The following is a 23,518-nucleotide window of genomic DNA, read 5'->3' on the forward strand; positions in this document are numbered from 1 at the left end:
CAGGAGAGGAGCTGTCTAGGAAACGCCTTTTGGTTGATGAACACAGGAGAATCTATACACACACGAAATATAAATGGAAACGTATCGGCACACACACAAGTCATTAACCTGGTCCTCCGGCATCCACTGGCATGCATCTGTTCCAAAGGGTCTCTTCTTCAATGGTCTCAGCACTTTGCCTCATTACGCCTCTTATCAGCAAATACCTTTTTATTCCAGAATGGAAAACAAGCTAGGAATTAAATACATCCAATACTGAATGCTTTATTTCAGTTGAGTCACCAATGAGAGAATGACTTTAACTTTAATACATTTATTTTCGTGTGATTCTTAATAACATTCTGTACATTTCAAGCCACTCAGAACTGCATTACATTCTATAAATGTGATTTGTCGGGACGCGGTGCCAAGATGTCTCTGTACAAAGATGTACAATATGTACAGTTGCTGTAAGTGCAAGCTCTGCAAAGCAGTCTAGGACAGTAATTCATGCCAAGGCCTAGAAAACATTTCAACACATAAAACTAAGATTCAAACTGCATTGTATTTTTTTTTCCTGGGCAAATGATTAGTTTATAAACAAATATATGTATATGTCATATAGAAAGGATAGTTTGACCCCTCAGCTCAGTCAGCACCATGCAGCTGACTGGATGCGTTACGGGGCTGCTCTCCTAGGCCTCTCTCTAGGGCGCCATTTTGCCGCACTCGATGGTTGTCTCATCACTGAGCTGCCGCCGCCACCTTTGGCTGAACCACAGCAACACTAGGAGGTTTAAATTTGGGGAGATAAAGGCCAAACTTGTTTTCGATGCCAGCAAAAGTGGCTGTGGCGAGTCTGTATCCGCCGATGTGGTCGGGATTGGCAGGAGGAAGGTCTGCGATGCGCGACTTAGGTGTTGGTTCTGAGCCAGAGGGTTTGCTGTTGATAGGGAAAGCCAATGGTTAGTGGGCTCGAGACTGATAAAGATGGAAAACTACTGAACACTTTCAATCTGACCCACGTGCCTCAAAGAAGAGTGTCTGTCCAATGAGTTCCTTGTCATTTATGCTGCGTTAGTCATTATTTACAGCTACTTTGAGCAACACATTCACATATTTGATTAAGAAGAGAAATGGCCTCAATTTCATATACATATATAGAACCACAGAAAAGAGACCAGAAAAAATACACTCAAATATTACCACTCTGGGAAGTAGGAATATGGATGATTTTCTCTTTTCTATTTTTCTGCTTTCCTAATTTTTTTACACTAAGCATAAATTAATCATAGAAAATTTACATCTTTCTTTTATTTTGACATAATTTTAAAAGCTTTTTATGTAATAGACTCACGAAGGTTATTACTAAAATTACTTAGATATAATTCTTACTTTTCCAGGATGTAAAAGTATAGAAAAGCCTGGAATTGTGAGGCTACTGTTCTTACTTTCTTTGTGTTAAGTCCCTCTACTTCTTGGTTCAACAGCTAATTCCCTACTTGGCTTCTGAGCAGGAAAGGGGTTCACAGGTTTATGAGGAAAAGACTCAGATACAGAATTTGATCTTCTGCTGAAAAGCTGGTAATTGCTTCCTTTGGGTACAACCTTCGCCAGCAAATTCAAGTGATTCCTCTTGTCCACAGCACAAGCTTCAAGTACTAAGCTTCAAAAGGCTCAATTTCTGGCCTAAATGTCACCAGTGATTTTGTCCATGGGCATAACCTCTCTTTGAATTTTTTTTTTTTGCAGTAAATCAGTTCTAAGAATGTCTATACCTATCGAATAATAAATTATGGTGAATAATGAAATCTTGGGGGTGTGAAAGGGCTTGACTGAGTCTTAGAAAGTTTACAGAAGTGTAACTAATACAAATTTATATTACTTCTGGAGAAAAGGCCATATATAATAAAATCCAAATAAGGAGCTAAATCCATGAAGCTCAGTATCTGCTTACGCTTAGAAGACAGTTATTCACATTACATTTTAATTTGCTACCTCCCTAAACTTTCCCCAAGTAGCTGCTTAATACTTGTACGATGTCACCCTGCCAAGGTCTTACTCCTCCGACACTGAAGCTTCTCAAGTCCACTGTCTGTTTTAAATGTGTTGGTCCTACAGGATCCTCTGTCCTGTCAGTTTCTGTTCCAAAACTGCCTTAGTAGGCTGAACAAAGACCTGTTTGGGGTTTTGGTGCTTTCTTTATAAGGGAGTTGAAAAGCTGCACTTACAGGCCTCCAAAATCAATGTAAAACCACCGCTGGAGAAGTTCATAGGTGACCAAAGTAACACCAAACTGGGGAGAGGATCGAAACACTCGAGCTGAAAGAGAAAGACTGGGGCAGTTAACAGCAGGATGACTATGGCAAAGACAACCAGTGGGTAATGGGACCAGGACCCCAATGCCAGCCTTTCCACATGGCCCCAGCCCCTACCTGCGGTCCCTTTCCAAAATGCAGAGGGCCCTTCTTCCCGGAGTATCTTCCTGAAACAGTCGATGACACCACTGTAGGTCGTTTGGCCAGCGCGGGCGGCCACCTGCAGTCTTGTCTTGATGACATCAGCAGGGGTCACCAGAGAAGCGGCAGGCACACCTTTCAGGAGAAAGGCACATTTAATTCATCCAAAGTGCCTTAACAAAGGATAGACATACTGCTAAAACTAACAATACAGTTAGCAGCTTTAACTGGAGGCTTCTTAAATAGATACCTGGGCGCTAATGGACAACAGGATCTATAAGCCTATTAGCTGCTTCAATGGGGTCAGAGCAAAGCTCTTTGTTTTTCTTTCTGAATTAGGAGAATCACTCTATATTGCATGATCCTGAAGAACTGTGAGAGGGGAAAAATGCAGCAGTGTTACTAGGACAATCCCCAAGTGTTCTCCTTTAGGTTTCAATTATTTTACCTCCTTTCTTTTCTTAAATAAGATACAGTATTCTCATGTATAATAGAAAAAATGAGGATATTGCCAATTTAATGAGCTGCTAAATATATCTGATACCAAGCTGTAGTGTTTTTTGCTGATTCCTGTCACCTTACTGTGCAAGGTGCATATCAACACTCATATATCCACTCACCCGTTTGAGGGGCTAACCTGAGAGCTGACTGTGCCCCTTTCAGACATGCTTACATGACAGAAGTCATTACAACTGAAGCAGGGGAGGCCAGGCAAGCAGTTAAGGAACGTAATGGAACTGATCATCAAAAGGCCTTGCCATCCGTCCCCTGTGCCCCAGCTCCCCGGGGCCATGTTAAGATTCATCAGCAGCAGGACACACGAGATGGATTTCACAACCACACCTTTCACTTATAAAACAAAACAGGGAACAAAGGAGCAAGATGATCTTCCTCAGGGGGAAGAAATTCAATTTGGCCTGAATATCACCGAATGGTCACTAGGCAGATGGAGCTGAGACTCTGGGGGGCGGGGGTTCTGTTAGAGACGATGCAAACACCCCCCCCCCAGAGCCCTCTACATTGTTCAGACAGAACTGCCGCCTTCGGAATGTTCTGAATTCTGAATGTTCTCAGTGCCTGCCAGCAAAGCTTTACAGGTAAAAATTAGAACAATTCATCTCTCATTCTGAAAACTGACATCGAATGTCTGTGGGCAAGAAGCTGGTGCTGACAGTTCCATGAAAATGTTTACTTGGTTCCATCAACCACTGGCAAAATGCCTGTCCATGATTAGACTGTTCTTTGCTGCTGCCTGGACAGCAGAGAGGAAAGACTGGGGGGAAGATTTGCTGGCCCTCACTTAAAATGGGGAGGCTTGCATAGCACAGGGAGATCAGCTCGGTGCTTTGTGACCACCTAGAGGGGTGGGATAGGGAGGGTGGGAGGGAGGGAGATGCAAGAGGAAGAGGCATGGGAACATATGTATATGTATAACTGATTCACTTTGTTATAAAGCAGAAACTAGCACACCATTGTAAAGCAATTATACTCCAATAAAGATGTAAAAACAAACAAACAAACAAAAAATAAATAAATAAAATAAAATAAAAATAAATAAAATGGGGAGGCTTTGGTGAACACCCAAAAGGAACTGGATGAACACTCGGTGCCAAGACAGAGCAGGCAGCTTTACTGGCTTTCAAATTATAACTGCAAGTGACTGCCCCAAATAAGGGCTCAAGGCTCCCTGGAAGAGTTTCTTGATCATCACAAGTCATTCCCTGTCATCGTGGATGAGAAGAGTAACATGCCCACCAAACACCCCTGGAAGCAAGGGCCACACACCACACTCCAGGGAGTGCTCGGGCTATCCTGCTGTGCTTAGCCAGCAAACCAGAGGAGAAGGTACCCAGTGAGCCACACGGCAGTGCCAGGAGCCAAGTGGTAAGAGCCACCCTAAGCACCTGGGGACAGCCCTGGGTTTGTGTTCATTCACCTTGCCCGTTTCTCTCCCTGATCAGCTGTAATGGGGAGCAAACATGCGCCCTTTCCTTCTTCTGTCACATCTGAGGGCTGGTGCAATAAAGGACGCCTGGTCCTCCCCTGCTATCCCGAGTCAGCTCCCTCACAGCTCAAGAGGAAGGCTGGAGCGTGAGATCAGGAGGAAGCGTCTTAGTACCTTCCTGCACTTGTTGGGCTCCTCTTTCAGATGGAATCTCTTCTGTGCTTAATCTGGTATCTTAGACCAGATGAAGATTTTCATTCGTTCTGTTAACATTTACTGAGCTCCTATTATTACTATGTTGGCCATGTAGAGAAGGCAAGGATGAACAGAATGAAACCCCTGCCCTCAAGGAGCTTCCAGTCCGGTACAGAGGGTAAAACTTATGCAAACCACCATTAATAAAAGACAAAAAGTGTTAAGCGACAGAGAAGAGATGCCAACGGAGTGCAAGGTGGTGTGCTGGGGAAGTACGGCTCACTTTGGTCTCATGAGGACGATGGCAGAAGGAACAGGAACAGCTTCCTGAAGCAGACTCAATTTTGAGCCAAATCGTGTTGATTCCAATATACAGAATTAGAAAGTGAGAGCATGCTTAGACCTGTGCATCAGGATGAGGTACAACAAAGCAACTGGTTTGATGAAGAATTTTTCCACCTTAATGCTTAGCTTGGCTGCACCCAAGGTTTCAGGGGTAGAGGAGGCTAAGAAACATGTTACTGATGAAAGCCCAATTGAGATGGGCAGAGCTAAATTGGCTCTGAGTTGCTACGCGGCATTAAGCTGTTTATCCACATTATGCAAATGTAATTAACTCTCATCAGAATTACAGCACACCTCGCAAAGGAGAAAAAGCGATCATATTTAAACCAAGTCAGATACAAACAATAACCTTTCCAGAAATAAAGGGGGAAAGCACATACAGATTTTGTACTTCTTAAAGAGAATGTAGGGGGAGGCGGGGACTCTTCTGGTTTAAAAAAAAAAATTGTAGTTACCTGCCATGGCTCCAGCTGTAAGGAGATATATACCTCCCACGTGTCCGTTTTCATCAGCCAGAAGTAGTTTGCAGTGAGCATAAACAGGAAAATAGATTGCAGAGAAGGGAATGTCTCGGAGGAAGCACGCTTTGGCACCCTGTCACACAGTGAGGAAACAGTGCAAAACAGTTGTGTAAACAAGGTGTGAATGCCCACGAGGGATCCAGGGTGACAAGCCTGAGATGTCCCTCAAACAGCATTGGGACTGATGTGGAAGGGAAACGGGAGAACCAGCCAGGCACAGGGAAATAGAGACATTGCTCAAAGTCTGAGAAACACTGGTGGACCCAGGAGTCCTAGAGTTAGTTAACTGGGTAATGATGGTATTCTGACAACTAAGAATTTTTTGGCATTTCCAGTATAGATTCAGATTTTAAGGTTAATAAAAATTCAATGCTCAAATCTCTAGGCTGCTTGTTCTGTTTGGCTTTGGTGAGTGCCAGGGGGAGGGCGTGTGGGTGGGAATAGACTTAGAAACCCAATATTAATAGCTTGATTTCAAAGCAACCAGCAAAGGCAGCCCCAAAAACTAACAAATTACCAATTCAACCCACCTCAGCTTTGAGTCCCTGAAGTACCAGGTAAGAAGCTATGGACAGGAGCAGTGGAAAAGGAAAGTGACTATTTTAGGGAAGCGGAAAAAGAAACTACCAATCTTCCCTCCTCATTCCCCATGTCCTAAACAGCAGAGGACGGGGGAAACCCAGACAAAATACTTTAGCAGGAAATTTCCCTGGGAGTAGAAATCCAGCCAGGTACAGCTTGTCTCAGTGACTGAGGTTGCAATGAACACCTTCCTCAACCCCACTGTTCTACTCCCCAGGCTTTAGCTAGCCAGGCAAAAACTCCATCTTTGGTACTTGTTTCCCCGATGGCTCTGTTTTTAAAAGACAAACTCAAACATTAAAAAAAAAAAAATTCCTGGGACTCTCTGAAAGATGATACAGAGAGAAACAACTTTAATAAAATCAGCTCTCGGGCTTCCCTGGTGGCACAGTGGTTGAGAGTCCGCCTGCCGATGCAGGGGACATGGGTTCGTGCCCCGGTCCGGGAGGATCCCACATGCCACGGAGCGGCTGGGCCCGTGAGCCATGGCCGCTGAGCCTGCGCGTCCAGAGCCTGTGCTCCGCAACGGGAGAGGCCACAGCAGTGAGAGGCCCACCGCAAAAAAAAAAAAAAAAAAAAAAAAAAAAAATCAGCTCTCAAAGGGAATTCCAAAAAGGATGGAAGTTGGGGGCGGAGGGGAGGGAATATGTACAAAACTCTCTCAGGATAGGCATCATTGGTTTACTGGTCTCCTAAGAGCCTTGTAGCTGTGTGATTCTAATCTAGAGAATTTCTGATTTCCAATTTGTAGCTACAGAAGCCAATTTATACATTTCTACTGTGATGGATCTATAAATAAATCAGATGCTGTGGAAACACATTGTCTATAAAAGCTAAATTTACGTATACTGCCTTTATACCAGGCAAAAGAATAGAAAGAAATATTCTTCCTTGTTTAAGAAAAATAATAGCTTCTGCTCCATTACATCTGATCTGTAGTGATGGGAGTAAGTACACCTGTGGGGAAGGAATCTGTTGACTGGCATTTTGCTGAAGTACAGCACACCCTGGTCTGGTTTGGTTTTGTGTTTTTAAATGGAATTCATTATTGACAAATCCCACCACTTAACTTCTTAAAGACCTGAATCCTACCAAACTCTACTACTGTTTCACTGTGGTCAAATTATTAAGACAAAGAGAAGCTCCTACTGGGAAGATAACAATAGAGATAACTCAGACTCAAAATAAACGTAAGACTATTTTGAAGTCCTAAACCAGCCCAAAAAAGAACACCAAAGAAACTTCCCAAACCCACCGTCAAATAAAAGGCTGTGAGCCTGCAGCCAGCGGGTCTGCAGGGCTGGCCTCCCTGCTGGCAGCTTCATAAAGGCCTGAAGATGACAACAGGAGAGCGTGTTTGTATATCCCACTGCCTCTAATAGAAGTGTCCTGGTTTTTCCTTTTTGTTTGATTTTCTACTCCAGGGACTACCCTGCTGGACAAGATTCCTTTTCCATTTGGCGGGGGAGAAGTCTGGTTCCACATTTTTTCACATTTCTATTGAGTACATTACAACCTCTCTACTGAGATAACCCAAGGGAATCTACCCACCTTGTACAGACCAAAGAGTCCCAGGTCCCGGAGCACATTCAGGGCACTGACCCTGGGTCCTGTGGTGATCTCTCCAGCTACCTGAAGGCGAATCTTGACTATCTCCAGAGGGTTAGTAAAGATGACCTGAGAGCCGCCAGCCTGCAGGCAAGAAAGGAGATAGAGCAGATTTCCAAATCAGCCCCACTGGAAGTACAGGCAAGAAAACTCCGGAGATGCCTCCACATTGTACCACTTGACGCTTCCCTCTTCACCGGGGAATGAGAGTCCGATGCTTTGGCCTGTGCTGGAGGGGCTCACAGGGATGGCCCGAAACTCTGTCTCAAGCTTTGTTTCTACTTGAAAGGTCAAGAGTGTTTCCCAGAGCAGTCTTTCCAGGGTTAACCCAGCCATATGCAAAATGGCAGAACTAATAAACTCATTTGGAAAACAAAAGTGAAGCCAGATGTGGCAGCACGAGAGCCAGTGAAAGGGAAAGAGATGGTAGAAGATTGATTGGTATCTTTCACCAAGCTGGAGCTAAAATTAGGATCTACAACAGTTCCTTTCCTCTTCTTAGCAAGCGTTCTCCTCAGCTCAACCACCTGCTTCTGCTTCACTGGACTGCAGAGCAATTAACACAGAGGTGTTTCTGCCCCACAGAGGTGGCTTAAGTCAAAGGGGAAAGTCTCCTCTAGTTCAAATTCTAAAATGTACTATCCTGAACAAAACTCTGAGACAGATCTACAACTACACCCACAAAAGAAGATAATTTGGAAGGACAATTGCAGTATCATTTCAAGACCAAACCAGAAACACTGTTCAAAGACAGAGCTGGGAAATGGAACATCTAGTTACCATGAGAATGAGAGGGCAAATCAAAGCCACACTCCACACTCTCTAGCGGTGGGTGGGTGACTGACAGAGATATTTGAATTTGGCTAATGAAAGTGTATTTGCACCTGAAATCTGTTAACTAGTTGGGGGGGAAATGTTTAACAAAACTGCTACCAACTCCTTTTTTGGTTTCTGTGAGAAAGAAAAGAAGTGTTTATGTGTATGTGTGCACATATGGATATATAAAAATAAATAAAAATTTAAAAATATAAATATATATACATCTCCATTCATGAAGTGAAAAAAATCTCATTTGCACATCTTCATCTCAAGTGTAGCTGTTTACATTATATAATCAGAACCACATTCGTATAATCATATTACATTATATAATCATAACTTCACTGTAATAGCGTGTCACATGTGAAACAGGAAACAGGTACCTCACTGGTGATTCTAATTCCATAGGTATGGGTGGACTACAAACAACACCCATAGAACTCACAAGCAGGGGCTTCCCTGGTGGCGCAGTGGTTAAGAATCCGCCTGCCAACGCAGGGGACACGGGTTCGAGCCCTGGTCCAGGAGGATCCTACATGCTGCAGAGCAGCTGAGCCCATGCGCCACAACTACTGAGCCTGTGCTCTAGAGCCCACGAGCCACAACTGCTGAGCCTGTGTGCCACAACTACTAAAGCCCATGCGCCTAGAGCCCATGCTCCGCAACAAGAGAAGCCACCACAATGAGAAGCCTGCGCACCACAACGAAGAGCAGCCCGTGCTCACCACAACTAGAGAAAGCCCATGTGCGGCAATGAAAACCCAACGCAGCCAAAAATAAATAAAATAAATTTATAAAAATTTTTTAAAAAGTTATAAAAAAAAAATACTCACAAGCAACATTCAATGCCACTTCATTACTCTACCTTCACCCACATTCCCGTTCAATTTTTCTAAAACCCACAGCCCTCCCAGACCCCCTTTTCCAAGGGGGAGCAACAAGTCCCAGCCCATTCTCCTAACTGGCCAGGGGCTATAAACCAACTAAATACTCTTGCTCCAATTCTGATCCCTTATTCCTATCAACATCCACAACTGCCAACAGTGACACAAGATTCCTTCCCTCTTTGTGAACCGCTTGCTGTCTTGGATTCCTCAGGGCCCTAATCCTCTTTTTGTCCACCAAGCACAGAGGGTGCAGCAATTTGCTGTCTCTCTGTGGACTTCCTGCGACTCCCAACTTGACACAATCCAGACCACTGGCACACAGGCCCCTGAATGATGACTGACCCAATTTTACGTGTTGGTTTGCCTGTGTTTCTCTCTCTTTTAATCTAGGGCACTGCCGGCAGGAGGAAGTATTTCAATGTTTCAATCGAAGCAAACAATACTTTCAAAAGGATTGCTGGGTGAAAAATTATGTCAAAATGATAATCCAAGTAATTGCTCCCCGTAGCTAGCATTAAAGACCAAACAAATCGAAAAAGTTTACTACTTCCCTGAAATCTCTTGTTTAAATAATTGTTGCAAAGGTTGTCTTTGGGAAAATGCACTTTATGCTCTAAACTAAATCAGATTAAATTTTAAAAAGAACCAATTTTTATTATAATCCCCCAAATCTGCCACCACCAGATGATGTCAACCCCTGGGCGCTACTCATTAAACGTGGATGTTATGTTTAAATAAATACAAGGTTCTTTCATGTTTTTAACCATTAGTAAATTATAACATCCTGCAGAGCAGGAATACTCCAACTAGCACTCCCCCCAGCCACAGCTCCCTCCTCCTCCTCGCTCTCTCACAGACCCTTTTGGAAATAACTGCCAGTTTACTGAGGTTTGTATTTCTTTAACAACTCTTCAAATTTCTTTCTACGGGTACATGTAATAGGCTTTCAGTTAAAACAGTACAACTAAAAGAAGGAAACACAAACACATTAACCACTGCATGCTTTGAAGATCTGTTACCCAGCACATATACTAAGTCCCAGCAACTCAATGGAAACAACCACAAAATTAAACCTATATATATATATATATATATGAAATATGAAAAATGAGTGTGTAAACAATGAAACAATGACACTATGATCAAGGCACACACCGTGAGTTTGTTTCACACCTATGTATGTACTCTACTATGATTGAAGGAGAAAATTTCTACTAATTTCACCGTCTGTATATGCTTTAAAAATTAATAATCATTTTTAAGAACTTTATGATAGACCTAGGAATATGTAGATAAATACTATTCCAGATGAAATGGAACAAGACCCCATGGGGCACTCCTAGGTAAAAATCCTTTCTGGGTCCCCTGTTTCTAGTTTGTAGGCTTCATTCAGCCTCCTTGACCTTCCCTTAGTTCCAAAGGGCAGATTCAAACAGTTGCTTTTCAGGGAAGGGAGGGAACACAGAAACAAAGCAGGAGCCATCAAGAAACAATACTGCAGCCATGGTGCAGGTTCCTGATGCCTCCTCAAGGAATATACGTAACAAAATACCTTTGAGTTCTTCTGCAGGAACTAAGGCCGCTACCCAGGTGGAGGATGTTAACTTCAGGTTGAGCACAGGATTCCTGGAATACTGCCTGGTTATCTCACCACCAACCAATCAGAAGAAAGGTACACAGTGGAAGATGAGGAAGACTCTGACCCCCTCCCCAAATGATTCACCCTTTAAAAACTTTCATGGTTGAGCAGAATATTTGAAGGTGGTTTTTGGACACGAGTCTGCCTTCTGCCCAGACTGCTGGCCTCCTAAAGCAACCTTTCCTTTTCCAACCAACACTTGCCTCTCAAGGTACTGGCTTTCAAGAGGGGAGCAGCTGAACCTGACTTCAGTAATACAGAAACACTGAGTAATAAAGATTGCTATCTAATTTGTTTAAAACTTTGGATATTTTATAACACTTGAAGGAAAACATACAAGGCAAATACAGATTGTCCTTTTTTAAACGCTGAGGTTAACCACTCTCATACATATTAAACTGGGAACGGGGGCAGGGGGAATAAGATCTGCAATTAATTCAGTCACTCTGGTAAGAAATGTAGTGACAAAGAACAAGGATTATGATGTTATCACATCCTTAGCTTTTTCCCCTCTGAGAAACAAACACCAGGGAAGTATCATTTCTCCTCTATATTAAGATGCTACTAATTGTTAAGTGATATCCTGAATTTAATAACAGCTTTCCACAGGGAAAAAACACTACTTACAGTAAATATAATCACTTAATATACAGAATTTCAGAAATGTCAAATTGTGAAATATATAGTAACTTTTCAATAAAAAAGTACCTGTATTTTTACAAATATGCTAACGTTTGCTATTCTAAAAAGCAATAAAATTAAACAGAAAAAAAATTTTTTAAACGCCCATAAGTAAACAGTTAAGTAGAAATAATTATATGCTCTTAATCAGGCAATAAGATTAGGTAATAAATCATGCCAAGTGACATAAACAGAACATAAAGTATTAGGTACCCATTGATTACAAATATATCAAAATTTACCTAAGTTTATCAAAACCAGAATAGCTTTAGAGATGACAACATTGGTTGCTCCCCTGGAAGGAGAAATAAATAGCTAGGAGAAAGAATTTGCAAAGCATATGCTATTAAATCTTTTAAATCCTGAATCATATGAATGTATTAACTATTCAAAAACAAAAAAACAACCCCCCCATGAGCACCACAAATAAGAAACAGAACTGGCCTTAGAAACAATGGCTCTTTTTACATACTAGGTCCTCTCTCACACATTCTTTCCCATGGTAAACTTGGTAATTCATACACTTTAAATGAATTTTTAAAAACTAGTTAGCACTTGTTATCTGTGGATCCAAAACTTTTAAAAGGCTTATCAACATATACATATATGAACATCAAAAAAATCTAACCAATTAAAGCTAGTGATCTGAAATAATAGACACCAAGATAAATAAAATTTCAGGTTAAAGCATGATGATACGCAACTATGACATAAATATATATGGACGTTTAATGTGTGTGCGTATGTATGTGTGTTCATGTTAAGTATGCAAGCATAAAGTTAAGACCACACTGGTTCCTGGGAATGGGAGCTGGAGAAACTATTTCCAAACAGCTCTTTACAGAGATGTGCAAGCTCAGCTTGCCAAGAAAGACATGGCTTAGGGAGCTGGCTAGCTACCAATTGTGGCTCCCAGGATTAGTAAATGCTCCAACTAACAAGTGGACCTCTTGCTGCACCTATATGGGCATGGGTATGGGTGTGTGTGTGTGCCCATGTGCACATATAGGCCAAAGACAGAAGAGTAGAAAGATTCCAGGTTTGGAAGGCTGTTGACCTATATGGTTGTTAGCTTTGTAACCTTAGATAGGTCATAACCTTTCCATTCCTTGTTTTCCTAATATGACAACAGAGATTCCAACAACCTCACAGAGTTCTTGTGCACTAACCTAAGGTGAGAGCGCTATGCAGATTGAAAGCAAAATACCAAGGGAAGGGATTTGTTCTCCAGTAGGTATGTTCATACAGGGCTATGAAAGCACCTGCAGCATAATGGGGTTACATCAGTCCTTTGTTGAGCAATAAATACATTTTGAGTTTTATGACTTATCCATTCAGAAGTATCTACTCCCTGAAAGAGGTAATGTGATCAGTCAGGTAACTGCTCTGGCTAAATTTAACAACATAAAAACCAGAGAGATGAGTGAAAAATACATGTAGGTCAGTCCCTTTAGACTTTTAAACTTCCTGCTTTGCTGACTCAGAAAGACATTAAATTTTTTCCCACTTAGGTTTATGAATGTGTCTAAAAAACTCTACATCATCTTTTTCTTTTATAAAACCAACACAGAGACTATTAAGATAATTAATAGGCAAGTCACAGCCTGGGAAAAATATTCATAACACATACACCTGACAAAGGACTGTATCCATGATTTATAAAGAACTCCTACAAATCAATAACAAAATATGAATAACCTAATAAAAATAGGCACAAGACTGGAACAGATACTTCACTGAAAAAGATGTAAAAAGCCAATAAACACATGAAAGGATGCTCAATACCTTTTAGGCATCAGGGAAATGCAAATTAAAACCACAGCAAGGGGGCTTCCCTGGTGGTGCAGTGGTTGAGAGTCCGCCTGCCGATGCAGGGGACGCGGGTTTGTGCCCCGGTCCGGGAGGATCCCACATGCCGCGGAGCGGCTGGGCCCGTGAGCCATGGCCGCTGAGCCTGCGCATCCGGAGCCTGTGCTCCGCAACGGGAGAGGTCACAGCAGTGAGAGGCCCGCGTACAGAAAAAAAAAAAAAAAAAAAAAAAAAACACAGCAAGATATCACTTCACACCAAGCAGAATGACTAAAACAAAAAGACTAAAAATATCAAACATTGTTGAGGATGTGGAGTAACTGGAATATTTGTACACTGCTGATGAGACTGTAAAATGGTCCACCCACTTCAAAGAACCAACAGGCAGTTTCTTTTAAATTGAACATACATCTACCCTAGTCTACTCTTAGTCACCCAAGAAAAATGAAAACATATGTTGACAAAAATATTTGTACAAGAATGTTTATAACAACCTTATTTATAATAGATAAAAACTGGAAACAACCCAAATGTCCATCAATAGAAGAATGGACAAGCAAATTGTAGTTAATTCATACCACGGAATAATGCTCAGTAAAATCAAAAACAAATAAACAAAAAACCCAATACTGATACCCACACAATAACAAGGATGACTCTTAAAAACACTCTGTTAAGCAAAAGAGGCCGACAATAAAAGAATGCATTTCGTGCACGTTGTTGATATGAAATCCAAGAAGGAACAAAACTGTTGACAGAAATCAGAACAGTGGCTGCCTGGGGGAGGGGAGGAATGATTGACTGGAAAGAGGCATGAATTAATTTTCTAGGGTGAAATGTTCTTTATCTCACTCTTGAGTGGTGATTTCATGGGTGTATACAATTGTTAAAACTCATTAAGCTGACAGCTAAGTTTTTTTAATACATTAATTATACCTAAATAACATATATATGTATATATATTCAGATATATGCTAAATTTCTATGATATATATCTATGTAATATTTTTAAAAAAGAAAGAAAAGCCACTACAAATTTGAATGGGCTCATCTAGATTTATTTTGACACATGGAGAAGGCCTTGATTTGATTCCCTAAGAGCATTATAGAACAAAAGGAGTTGGTCTTTTCTTTAAAATCAAAATATTTGGGTGTACATGAAAACTGCAGCATATATTAGCTGTGTGATCTGGGATGAGAGTTAGCCTGTCTGAGCTTCTGTTTCTCATCTACCCATTTTATAGGAGGTGGTAATAGTGCATGTTAAAGTAACTGGAAAATTCTAAGTTGACAACAAAGTATTGATATTATTCCTGCACACAACAGATACCATAATTAAACACTCAATTATATATATATATATTTTTTAAAATAAATTTATTTATTTTCATTTATTATTTTTGGCTGTCTTGGGTCTTTGTTGCTACCCATGGGCTTTCTCTAGTTGCGGCGAGCAGGGGCTACTCTTCATTACGGTGCGTGGTCTTCTCATTGTGGTGGCTTCTCTTGTTGCGGAGCATGGGCTCTAGAGCATGTGGGCTTCAGTAGATGCAGCTCGTGGGCTCTAGAGCACAGGCTCAGTAGTTGTGGTGCACGGGCTTAGTTGCTCCACAGCATGGGGGATCTTCCCGGACCAGGGATCGAATCCGTGTCCCCTGCATTGGCAGGTGTATTCTTAACCACTGCGCCACTAGGCAAGCCCTAAACACTCAATTATATTTATGTCTGATATGGACATGTAATATATGTATGTGTAACATGTATGTATACATTTATACATATATAAAGGGAGGATGCTCATAAGCATCCATAACAGATATTTACTGAGTAACTGTATCCAAATGCATACACTCTTATCTCATCCCCACCTAAAGAAGGGTGGAGAAATTATTAAATCTAAAGTTCGAGTTACAGATACAACAACAAAAAAATCATATCACATCTAAATCATAAATTCTGAACTATTAAAGTCTTTTTTGAGAAGATTTTAATATAGCTATAAAATAGGTTTGGTTAATGTTCCCAATGAAGATTTAAATTTGAAAACACACACTCTGTTTATAATTCTGTTCCCAAAGGTTATATCTATTTCCAAAGTGAGAAGCTCTGCTGTGATTTTCTGCTGCCCTTAGAAAGTGAGAGCATTTCTAATCAGGAAGTCAGAGCCAACAAAACTTCCATCTGGTTTAAAAAATAATGTGCATGATATGGTCACCTTATCTATGATAAAGGAGGAAAGAATATACAATGGAGAAAAGACAGCCTCTTCAGTAAGTGGTATCAGAAAAACTGGACAGCTCCATGTCAAAGAATGAAATTAGAACATTTCCTAACACCATACACAAAAATAAACTCAAAATGGATTAAAGACCTAAATGTAAGGCCAGACACTATAAAACTCTTAGAGGAAAACATAGGCAGAACACTCTATGACATAAATCACAGCAAGATCCTTTTTGACCCACCTCCTAGAGAAATGGAAATAAAAGCAAAAACAAACAAATGGGACCTAATGAAACTTAAAAGCTTTTGCACAGCAAAGGAAACCATAAACAAGACGAAAGACAACCCGCAGAATGGGAGAATATATTTGGAAACTGAGTAACTGAGAAAGGATTAATCTCCAAAATTTACAAGCAGCTCATGCAGCTCAATATCAAAAAAACAAACATCTGAATCCAAAAATGGGCAGGAGACCTAAATAGACATTCCTCCAAAGAAGACATACAGGTTGCCAACAAACATGTGAAAGGTTGCTCAACATCACTAGAGAAATCATTAGAGAAATGCAAATCAAAACCACAATGAGGTATCACCTCACACCAGTCAGAATGGCCATCATCAAAAAATCTACAAACAATAAATGCTGGAGAGGGTGTGGAGAAAAGGGAACACTCTTGCACTGTTGGTGGGAATGTAAATTGATACAGCCACTATGGAAGACAGTAGGAAGGTTCCTTAAAAAACTAAAAACAGAACTACCATATGACCCAGCCATCCCACTACTGGGCATATACCCTGAGAAAACCATAATTCAAGAAGAGTCATGTACCACAATGTTCACTGCAGCACTATTTACAATAGCCAGGACATGGAAGCATCCTAAGTGTCCATCAGCAGATGAATGGATAAGGAAGATGTGGCACACGTATACAATGGAATATTACTCAGCCATAAAAAGGAACGAAATTGAGTTATTTGTAGTGAGGTGGATGGACTTAAGAGTCTGTCGTACAGAGTGAAGTTAAGTCAGAAAGAGAAAAACAAATACCATATGCTAACACATATACATGGAATCTAAAAAAAAAAAAGGTTCTGAAGAACGTAGAGGCAGGACAGGAATAAAGACGCAGATGTAGAGAATGGACTTGAGGACATGGAGAGGGGGAAGGGTAAGCTGGGACGAAGTGAGAGAGTAGCATTGACATATATACACTACCAAATGTAAAATAGATAGCTAGTGGGAAGCAGCTGCATAGCACAGGGAGATCAGCTCGGTGCTTTGTAACCACGTAGAGGGGTGGGATAGGGAGGGAGGGAGGGAGGCTCAAGAGGGAGGGGATATGGGGATATATGTATACGTATAGCTGATTCACTTTGTTATACAGCAGAAACTAACACAACATTGTAAAGCAACTATACTCCAATAAAGATGTTAAAAAATATATATAATGTGCGTGCATACGTGTGTGTGTGTGTTCATGTCTGTACATGCACAAAAGCACGTCTATAAAAGCATTAGGAGGAAATATACTGAAATGTTGACAATGAAAAATAAAACTTTCATTTGGTAATATCTCTGCTCAAAGCAAAACACTGGAAAAAATTAAGGTTAAAAATTTGTGTGAAAGATCAAAGACCTAAATGTAAGATCTAAAACTATAAAACCCTTAGAAGAAAATAGAGGTATAAATCTTCATGATCTTGGATTAGGCAATGACTTCTTAGATATGACACAAAAAGCACAAGCAACAAGAGAAAATATAGATAAGTTGGACTTCATTAAAATCAAAGTCCAGTTCTTCAAAGGACAGTCAAGAAAGTGAAAAATATTTGCAAATCACGTATCTGGTAAGGTACACTAAATATATACAGAACTCTTGTGTGTATACAGAATACCCTAAATACATATAGAGCTCTTACAATTCAATAATAAAAGACGAACAGGGCTTCCCTGGTGGCACAGTGGTTGAGAGTCCGCCTGCCGATGCAGGGGACACGGGTTCGTGCCCCGGTCCAGGAAGATCCCACATGCTGCGAAGCAGCTAGGCCCGTGAGCCATGGCCGCTGAGCCTGCGCGTCCGGAGCCTGTGCTCCGCAACGGGAGAGGCCACAGCAGTGAGAGGCCCGCGTACCGCAAAAAAAAAAAAAAAAAAAAAAAGACGAACAACCCAGCTAAAACATGGGCAAATATTCTGAACACATTGTTCTCCAAAGATAAACAAATGCCAGTACATTCATGAAAAGATGCTCAACACTGTCAGTCATTAGATCACAGTAAGATACCACTTCATATCACTAGGATGGCTATAACGAAAAGACATAATAATAAGTATTGGCAAGAATGTGGAGAAATCAGAACCCCCATACATTGCTGGTAGGATTGTAAAATGGTGCAGCCACTTTGGAAAACAATCTGGCAGTTCCTCAAAATACTAGTTAGAGTTACCATATGACCCACCAATTCCTCTCCTAGGTATATACACAAGAGAAATGAAAACATATGTCCACAAAACTTCTTACATGAATGTTCATAGCAGCATTATTCATAACAGCCAAAAGGTGGAAACAACCCACGTGTTCAACAATTGATGAATGGATAAAAAAAAATGTGGTATTATCTATATAATGAAATATTATTCAGCAATAAAAAAGGCCTGAAATACTGATACATACTACAACATGAATAAACCTTGAAAACGTTACACTAAGTGAAAGAAGCCAGACACAAAAGGCCATATATTGTTTGATTCCATTTATATGAAATGTCCAGAAATGGTGAATCTATAGAGACAGAAAGTTTACGAGTAGTAGCCTAAGACTTGATGGGGAGAGGGCGGGAAAATTGGAAGGCAATAGCTAAAGAGTACTAGGTTTCTTTTGGGGAAGGGAATGTTCTAAAATTGACTATGGTGATAGTTGCACAGCTCTGTGAATACACTCAGAACTGCTGAATTGTACACTTTAAGTGTGGGGAATTGTATGATATGTGAACTCTATCTCAATAAAGCTGTTATTTTAAAATTTTTTCCTGAAACATAGCAAGCATTTGATGAATGAGAGAATGAATGACAGACTGAACGAATGGAAACATAAACTAAGTATGAAAGAATATAGATTAGAGACAGAAGGGGCTTGAATTTCAATTTTTCCATTTACTAAGTGCTTGATTTCACTGAGCTTTTAGTTTCTTCGACTCCAGCTGGGAATAATAATGAGATAATGTCTATAAAGTGTTCAGCCAGTGCAAGAGGCTCAAGAAACGGTAGCTATTATTACAATGAATTATAATCATAAGCACATATTTTCTTTGGTGACATGTAGAAATGAAGCAAATAATGATAAGGAATTCTACTTTCAAACTACCACAGTGGAATATGATTAGATACAAGATTAGGTTTTATCTGGTGAGAATGGTCAGAACTACCCTTTTTCTATGAGATATAAACATTTCCTAAGTCTAGTTCCTTGCACAGGAAGAAACTCTAAATCCTTCTCAGCCTTGACAGCTTGTTGGATGAGAATGAATAAATGGAAGAAAGAATGAATGAAAACATACCAAATATGAGTTAATAGAGATTTGGAGACAAACGTGGTTTGACTCTCAACTTTGCCATTCACTAAGTGCTAGATCTCTCTCAGGTTTTATTTTCTTCAACTCCAATTGGGAATAATAATGACAGAATGCCTATAAAATGTTCAGCCCAGCAAGAAAAGTCCCTACAGCTCATTAACATTCTAGCAGATTAGAGCTACAGTAAAAGCAAAAACCAGCATCAATGATAATAGTAATACTGTAGTTAAGCTGAGTGGTAGGCTCATGGATGCTCATTTTATTATAACTTTTTGTTTATATAATGTGTTCTCTTTTACATATATCTAATATCACATACTTTTAAAAACAGATCACAAAATAAAACAAACAACAAAAAAACACATAGTGCTTAAGGACTGGATATTTTCATTTCTTGGTCACCTCAATGATCTAGTTAGTGTACATCATATTTCCTAAAGGACGGCACAGTCATTTTCAGAGCAGTAGAACTTCCCTCCCATATGTAGGGAACTCAAGACCCTAGTCCTAGCTGATTCTTCTGCTATGGAAAAAAAATCTATAAAGTCAATACTAACTGCTCAGTTTGAGCCATTTCTTCTGAATTAATCTGCATTAGGTCAACACATTAGGTATTGGGTTGGCAAAAATGTTTGTTCAGTTTTCTCCGTAAGATGGCTCTAGTAGCACTTAGTTGCCTTTAACGTCACTCAAAATAATTTTGTTAGATTGTAAGTGACAGCTGTCATATCAGCATGCATTTAAAAAAAGACTTATCAAAATTGGTGAATTTTTGTGTAGGCATTTTAATATTGAAGATGGAAGAAAAAAAGCAACATTTTCGGCCTATTATGCTTTATTTATTATTTCAAGAAAGGGAAAAACGTAACTGAAACGCAAAAAAAGATTTGTGCAGTGTATGAAGAAGGTGCTGTGACTGATTGAACGTGTCAAAAGTGGTTTGCAAAGTTTCGTGCTGGAGATTTCTCTCTGGACGATGCTCCATGGTTGGGTAGAGCAGTTGAAGTGGATAAGATCAAATCGAGACACTGAGAACAATCAACATTATACCATGCAGGAGATAGCCGACATACTAAAAATAACCAAATCAAGCACTGAAAATCATTTGCACCAGCTTGGTTATGTTAATCGCTTTGATGCTTGGGTTCCATGTAAGTTAAGCGAAAAAAACCTTCTTGACCGTATTTCCGCATGCAGTTCTCTACTTAAACGTAATGAAAATGTTCGTTTTTAACACAAATTGTGATGGGTGATGAAAAGTGGATACTGTACAATAATGTGGAATGGAAGAGATTGTGGGGCAAGCAAAATGAACCACCACCAACCACACCAAAGGCCAGTCTTCATCCAAAGAAGGTGATGTTGTGTATATGGTGGGATTGGAAGGGAGTCCTCTATTATGAGCTCCTTCTGGAAAACCAAACGATTAATTCCAACAAGTACTGCTCCCAATTAGACCAACTGAAAGCAGCACTCGACAAAAAGCATCTAGAATTAGTCAACAGAAAAGGCATAATCTTCCAACAGGATAACGCAAGACCATATGTTTCTTTGATGACCAGGCAAAAACTGGTACAGCTTGGCTGGGAAGTTCTGATTCATCCGCCGTATTCACCAGACATTGCACCTTCAGATTTCCATTTATTTAGGTCTTTATAAAATTCTCTTAATGGAAAAAACTTCAATTCTCTGTAAGACTGTAAAAGGCACCTGGAACAGTTCTTTGCTCAAAAAGATAAAAAGTTTTGGGAAGATGGAATCATGAAGTTGCCTGAAAAATGGCAGAAGGTAGTGGGACAAAAGGGTGAATTCATTGTTCAACAAAGTTCTTGGTGAAAATGAAAAACGTGTCTTTTATTTTTACTTAAAAACCGAAGGGACTTTTTGGCCAACCCAATACATCTTTAAAATTGAGTGATGTTTGGAAAAACAGCTGCACTCCTCTCACCTGGTGGCACTGACAGCATTCAGCCAAACACCCACAGGACACTCCACATTCTATCACCACCCGTACCCAGGATCCTGAGGGTTGGGTTCTCCTGATCAGCCTCACGGGCAGCCACTCTTCCTAGTGTTTATCTGGTGGCTGCTTACCATGTTTCATTCAGCAAAAAGAGTATTCCTATATTCCACGGTGCCTGATATTCTATCAGCAGAGACTCATCCTTTTTGTTTAAGGTTATTCTCTGTTGAAATATGTAGACTTTCGGGAGAAGTAGCAGATTGTGCTTTAACAATCATTTATACTGTAGTGTGATTGAATTCATCAGTAGAAACTCAATAATTTACATTTTCTTTCCTCCCTGAAATGAAGATATGTAGAGGAAAGAGGGAAGCAGAAAGTGTTTGTGAAGAACTGCATACAACCTAATCATCCTCCTATAGCCCAACCTGCCTATTTTTCACGCTGTCAATTTCCAGCTAGACAATCCATCGAAGCGTCCAGAAATGAGTCAAAGCTTCCAGAAATAAATCTCTTAAGGAAGAGATTTAGACTGTCAGCACAACCCTCAAGGCACCCCAGACTTCAAGAGAAATTCCCAAAGTTCAAACCTAGAAACAGGGTCAATACCTAGAAAGAACAAAGGAACCAAATACCTGATTATAATTTAACCACTTAGGTCACATGTCAGACAAGGGAACAAGTCAGGCTCATGGGCAAAAACCTCTGGATATCACAAATGGAAACAAATAATTAGCTACATGGAACACAGAGAGCATGACTTGGAAGATTTCTGACAAATGTACACAGTGTTGCGGCAAAGCTGAGTTAGGAAATTTCTTAACCAAATTAAAACTAAAACCACTGAGAAAAATAATATTTATGATACGCAATGGTTCTTTCATTAGAAGAAAAACACTTACAGCATCTAATTGGGGCAAAGGAAGAGGAGAAACAACAGTAAGAACTAAGCAAAGGTCTTAGTCTATGTCCATTATTTGTCCTCCATGAAAAAAGTTAGCCAAAGACATGAGTTTTCTCCCTGAGAATGCACTTGGGCATGTGTGCAGGTATAGCGGCAAATGCACATAAGTACACACCTGTGCGTGCACGCACACACACACAAAGAGAATGCGCCAAGCTACCTCTTCCATAAGAACTTTGGTTGCAGAAAGATGAGGACCCAGGTATGTGCCAGGCTGACAAATATCATGAAGGAGAATCCAGAGCACCCTCTCTCTCTGACCCTCAGGGAATCTCCTCTGAATTAAAAGCTGCAAAGGTCACTGACCTCATCACCTCAGGTTCCACAAGCAACTGAGGAGGGTTTAGCCAAGACTGTCAGCCAAGTCAACTGGAAGTCATTAAGGGTTTCAGGGACAAAATGGACTAAATAAATCTTTAAAAAAATCATGTACTACCAAATGTGAAAGGAGCACCACAAATAAGATGAGTTGAGCTGCAAACTTAGATTTGAGAATTAGTCTAAATCCAATGTCATGCTCACACTTTAAAGACAGAATCTCTGAGTTCAGAATTGTCAATAGCTTCAACATAGTTATGGTTGTTTGCTCTGGTCTAAAAGGAGGAAAATTATAATTATACCACAATGGCTTACTCAATTCTACACCAAAAATACAAGGGTCCAATTAATCAGTCACCTCACACTTATTTTAAAGTTCCAGTCAATATAAATATAGGGTAACTTTATCCACTATTCTGTTTTCTGTGGTATTTAAAAAGAAACAGAATTAGAACTCTAAAAAGTGTAAAAGGTAAAGTTTTAGGAGCTTCTAAGAATACTACCTCTACAAAAATACCTCTTTTCTGCCCCAAAACCAGTGAGATTATGCAATGAAATTTTAAAAATCATTCCTTATTATCACTGAGAAAATCTGCTTAGAGTCCCTTGAGTTCAGGGGGCATGTCACTCAGATAGTATATCCAGTGTGCAAAAATCCTAAGGAACATATTTGCCATGAGAAATCATCAGTATTAATACTTACACAACCTCCAGCAAGGATTTCTGCTAAAAGTGGAATGGAGCCATCTCTCCTGGTAAATTTGTCCCGGACAAAATCATTGACCTAATTAGAAAGACAACATCAGTTAACCAGAATTCCCAATCATTACCTTTAGTGGTACATTACTGGTTTTCCCAAATCAGCAAAATATTTGTCTCATATAAAATTTAAAATTAGCAAATGACTACAAATAAGTTTAAAATTTTACAAGTGCCTTGATAGTGTGCTAGTCTTACCAGCATAAGTTTTCACTTTTGGCTTAATGATAATCTAAACAAATGACATAAAT

At 40.1% G+C, this 23,518-nt stretch overlaps 1 protein-coding gene across 3 annotated transcripts in view; it reads right to left on the reverse strand.

Moving 5' to 3' along the window:
• Positions 1 to 248: 248 nt before the first annotated feature.
• SLC25A12 (solute carrier family 25 member 12) overlaps positions 249 to 23,518 on the reverse strand; it is a 92,969-nt gene continuing 69,699 nt past the window's right edge. For 2 of the 3 annotated variants that reach the window (XM_082631166.1, XM_082631168.1), the window contains 6 exons: positions 23,212 to 23,292; positions 7,578 to 7,718; positions 5,379 to 5,517; positions 2,415 to 2,573; positions 2,211 to 2,315; positions 249 to 922 (listed from right to left, as the gene is read on the reverse strand). In XM_082631166.1, coding sequence (XP_082487292.1) covers positions 687 to 922; positions 2,211 to 2,315; positions 2,415 to 2,573; positions 5,379 to 5,517; positions 7,578 to 7,718; positions 23,212 to 23,292 — 861 coding nt within the window. In that variant the 3' untranslated portion in view covers positions 249 to 686. The remainder of the gene's footprint in view (positions 923 to 2,210; positions 2,316 to 2,414; positions 2,574 to 5,378; positions 5,518 to 7,577; positions 7,719 to 23,211; positions 23,293 to 23,518) is intronic. The other variant, XM_082631167.1, reaches the window with a different exon arrangement.

Source organism: Mesoplodon mirus (assembly GCF_964341445.2).
Source record: "Mesoplodon mirus genome assembly, chromosome: 8".
NCBI lineage: Eukaryota > Metazoa > Chordata > Mammalia > Artiodactyla > Ziphiidae > Mesoplodon > Mesoplodon mirus.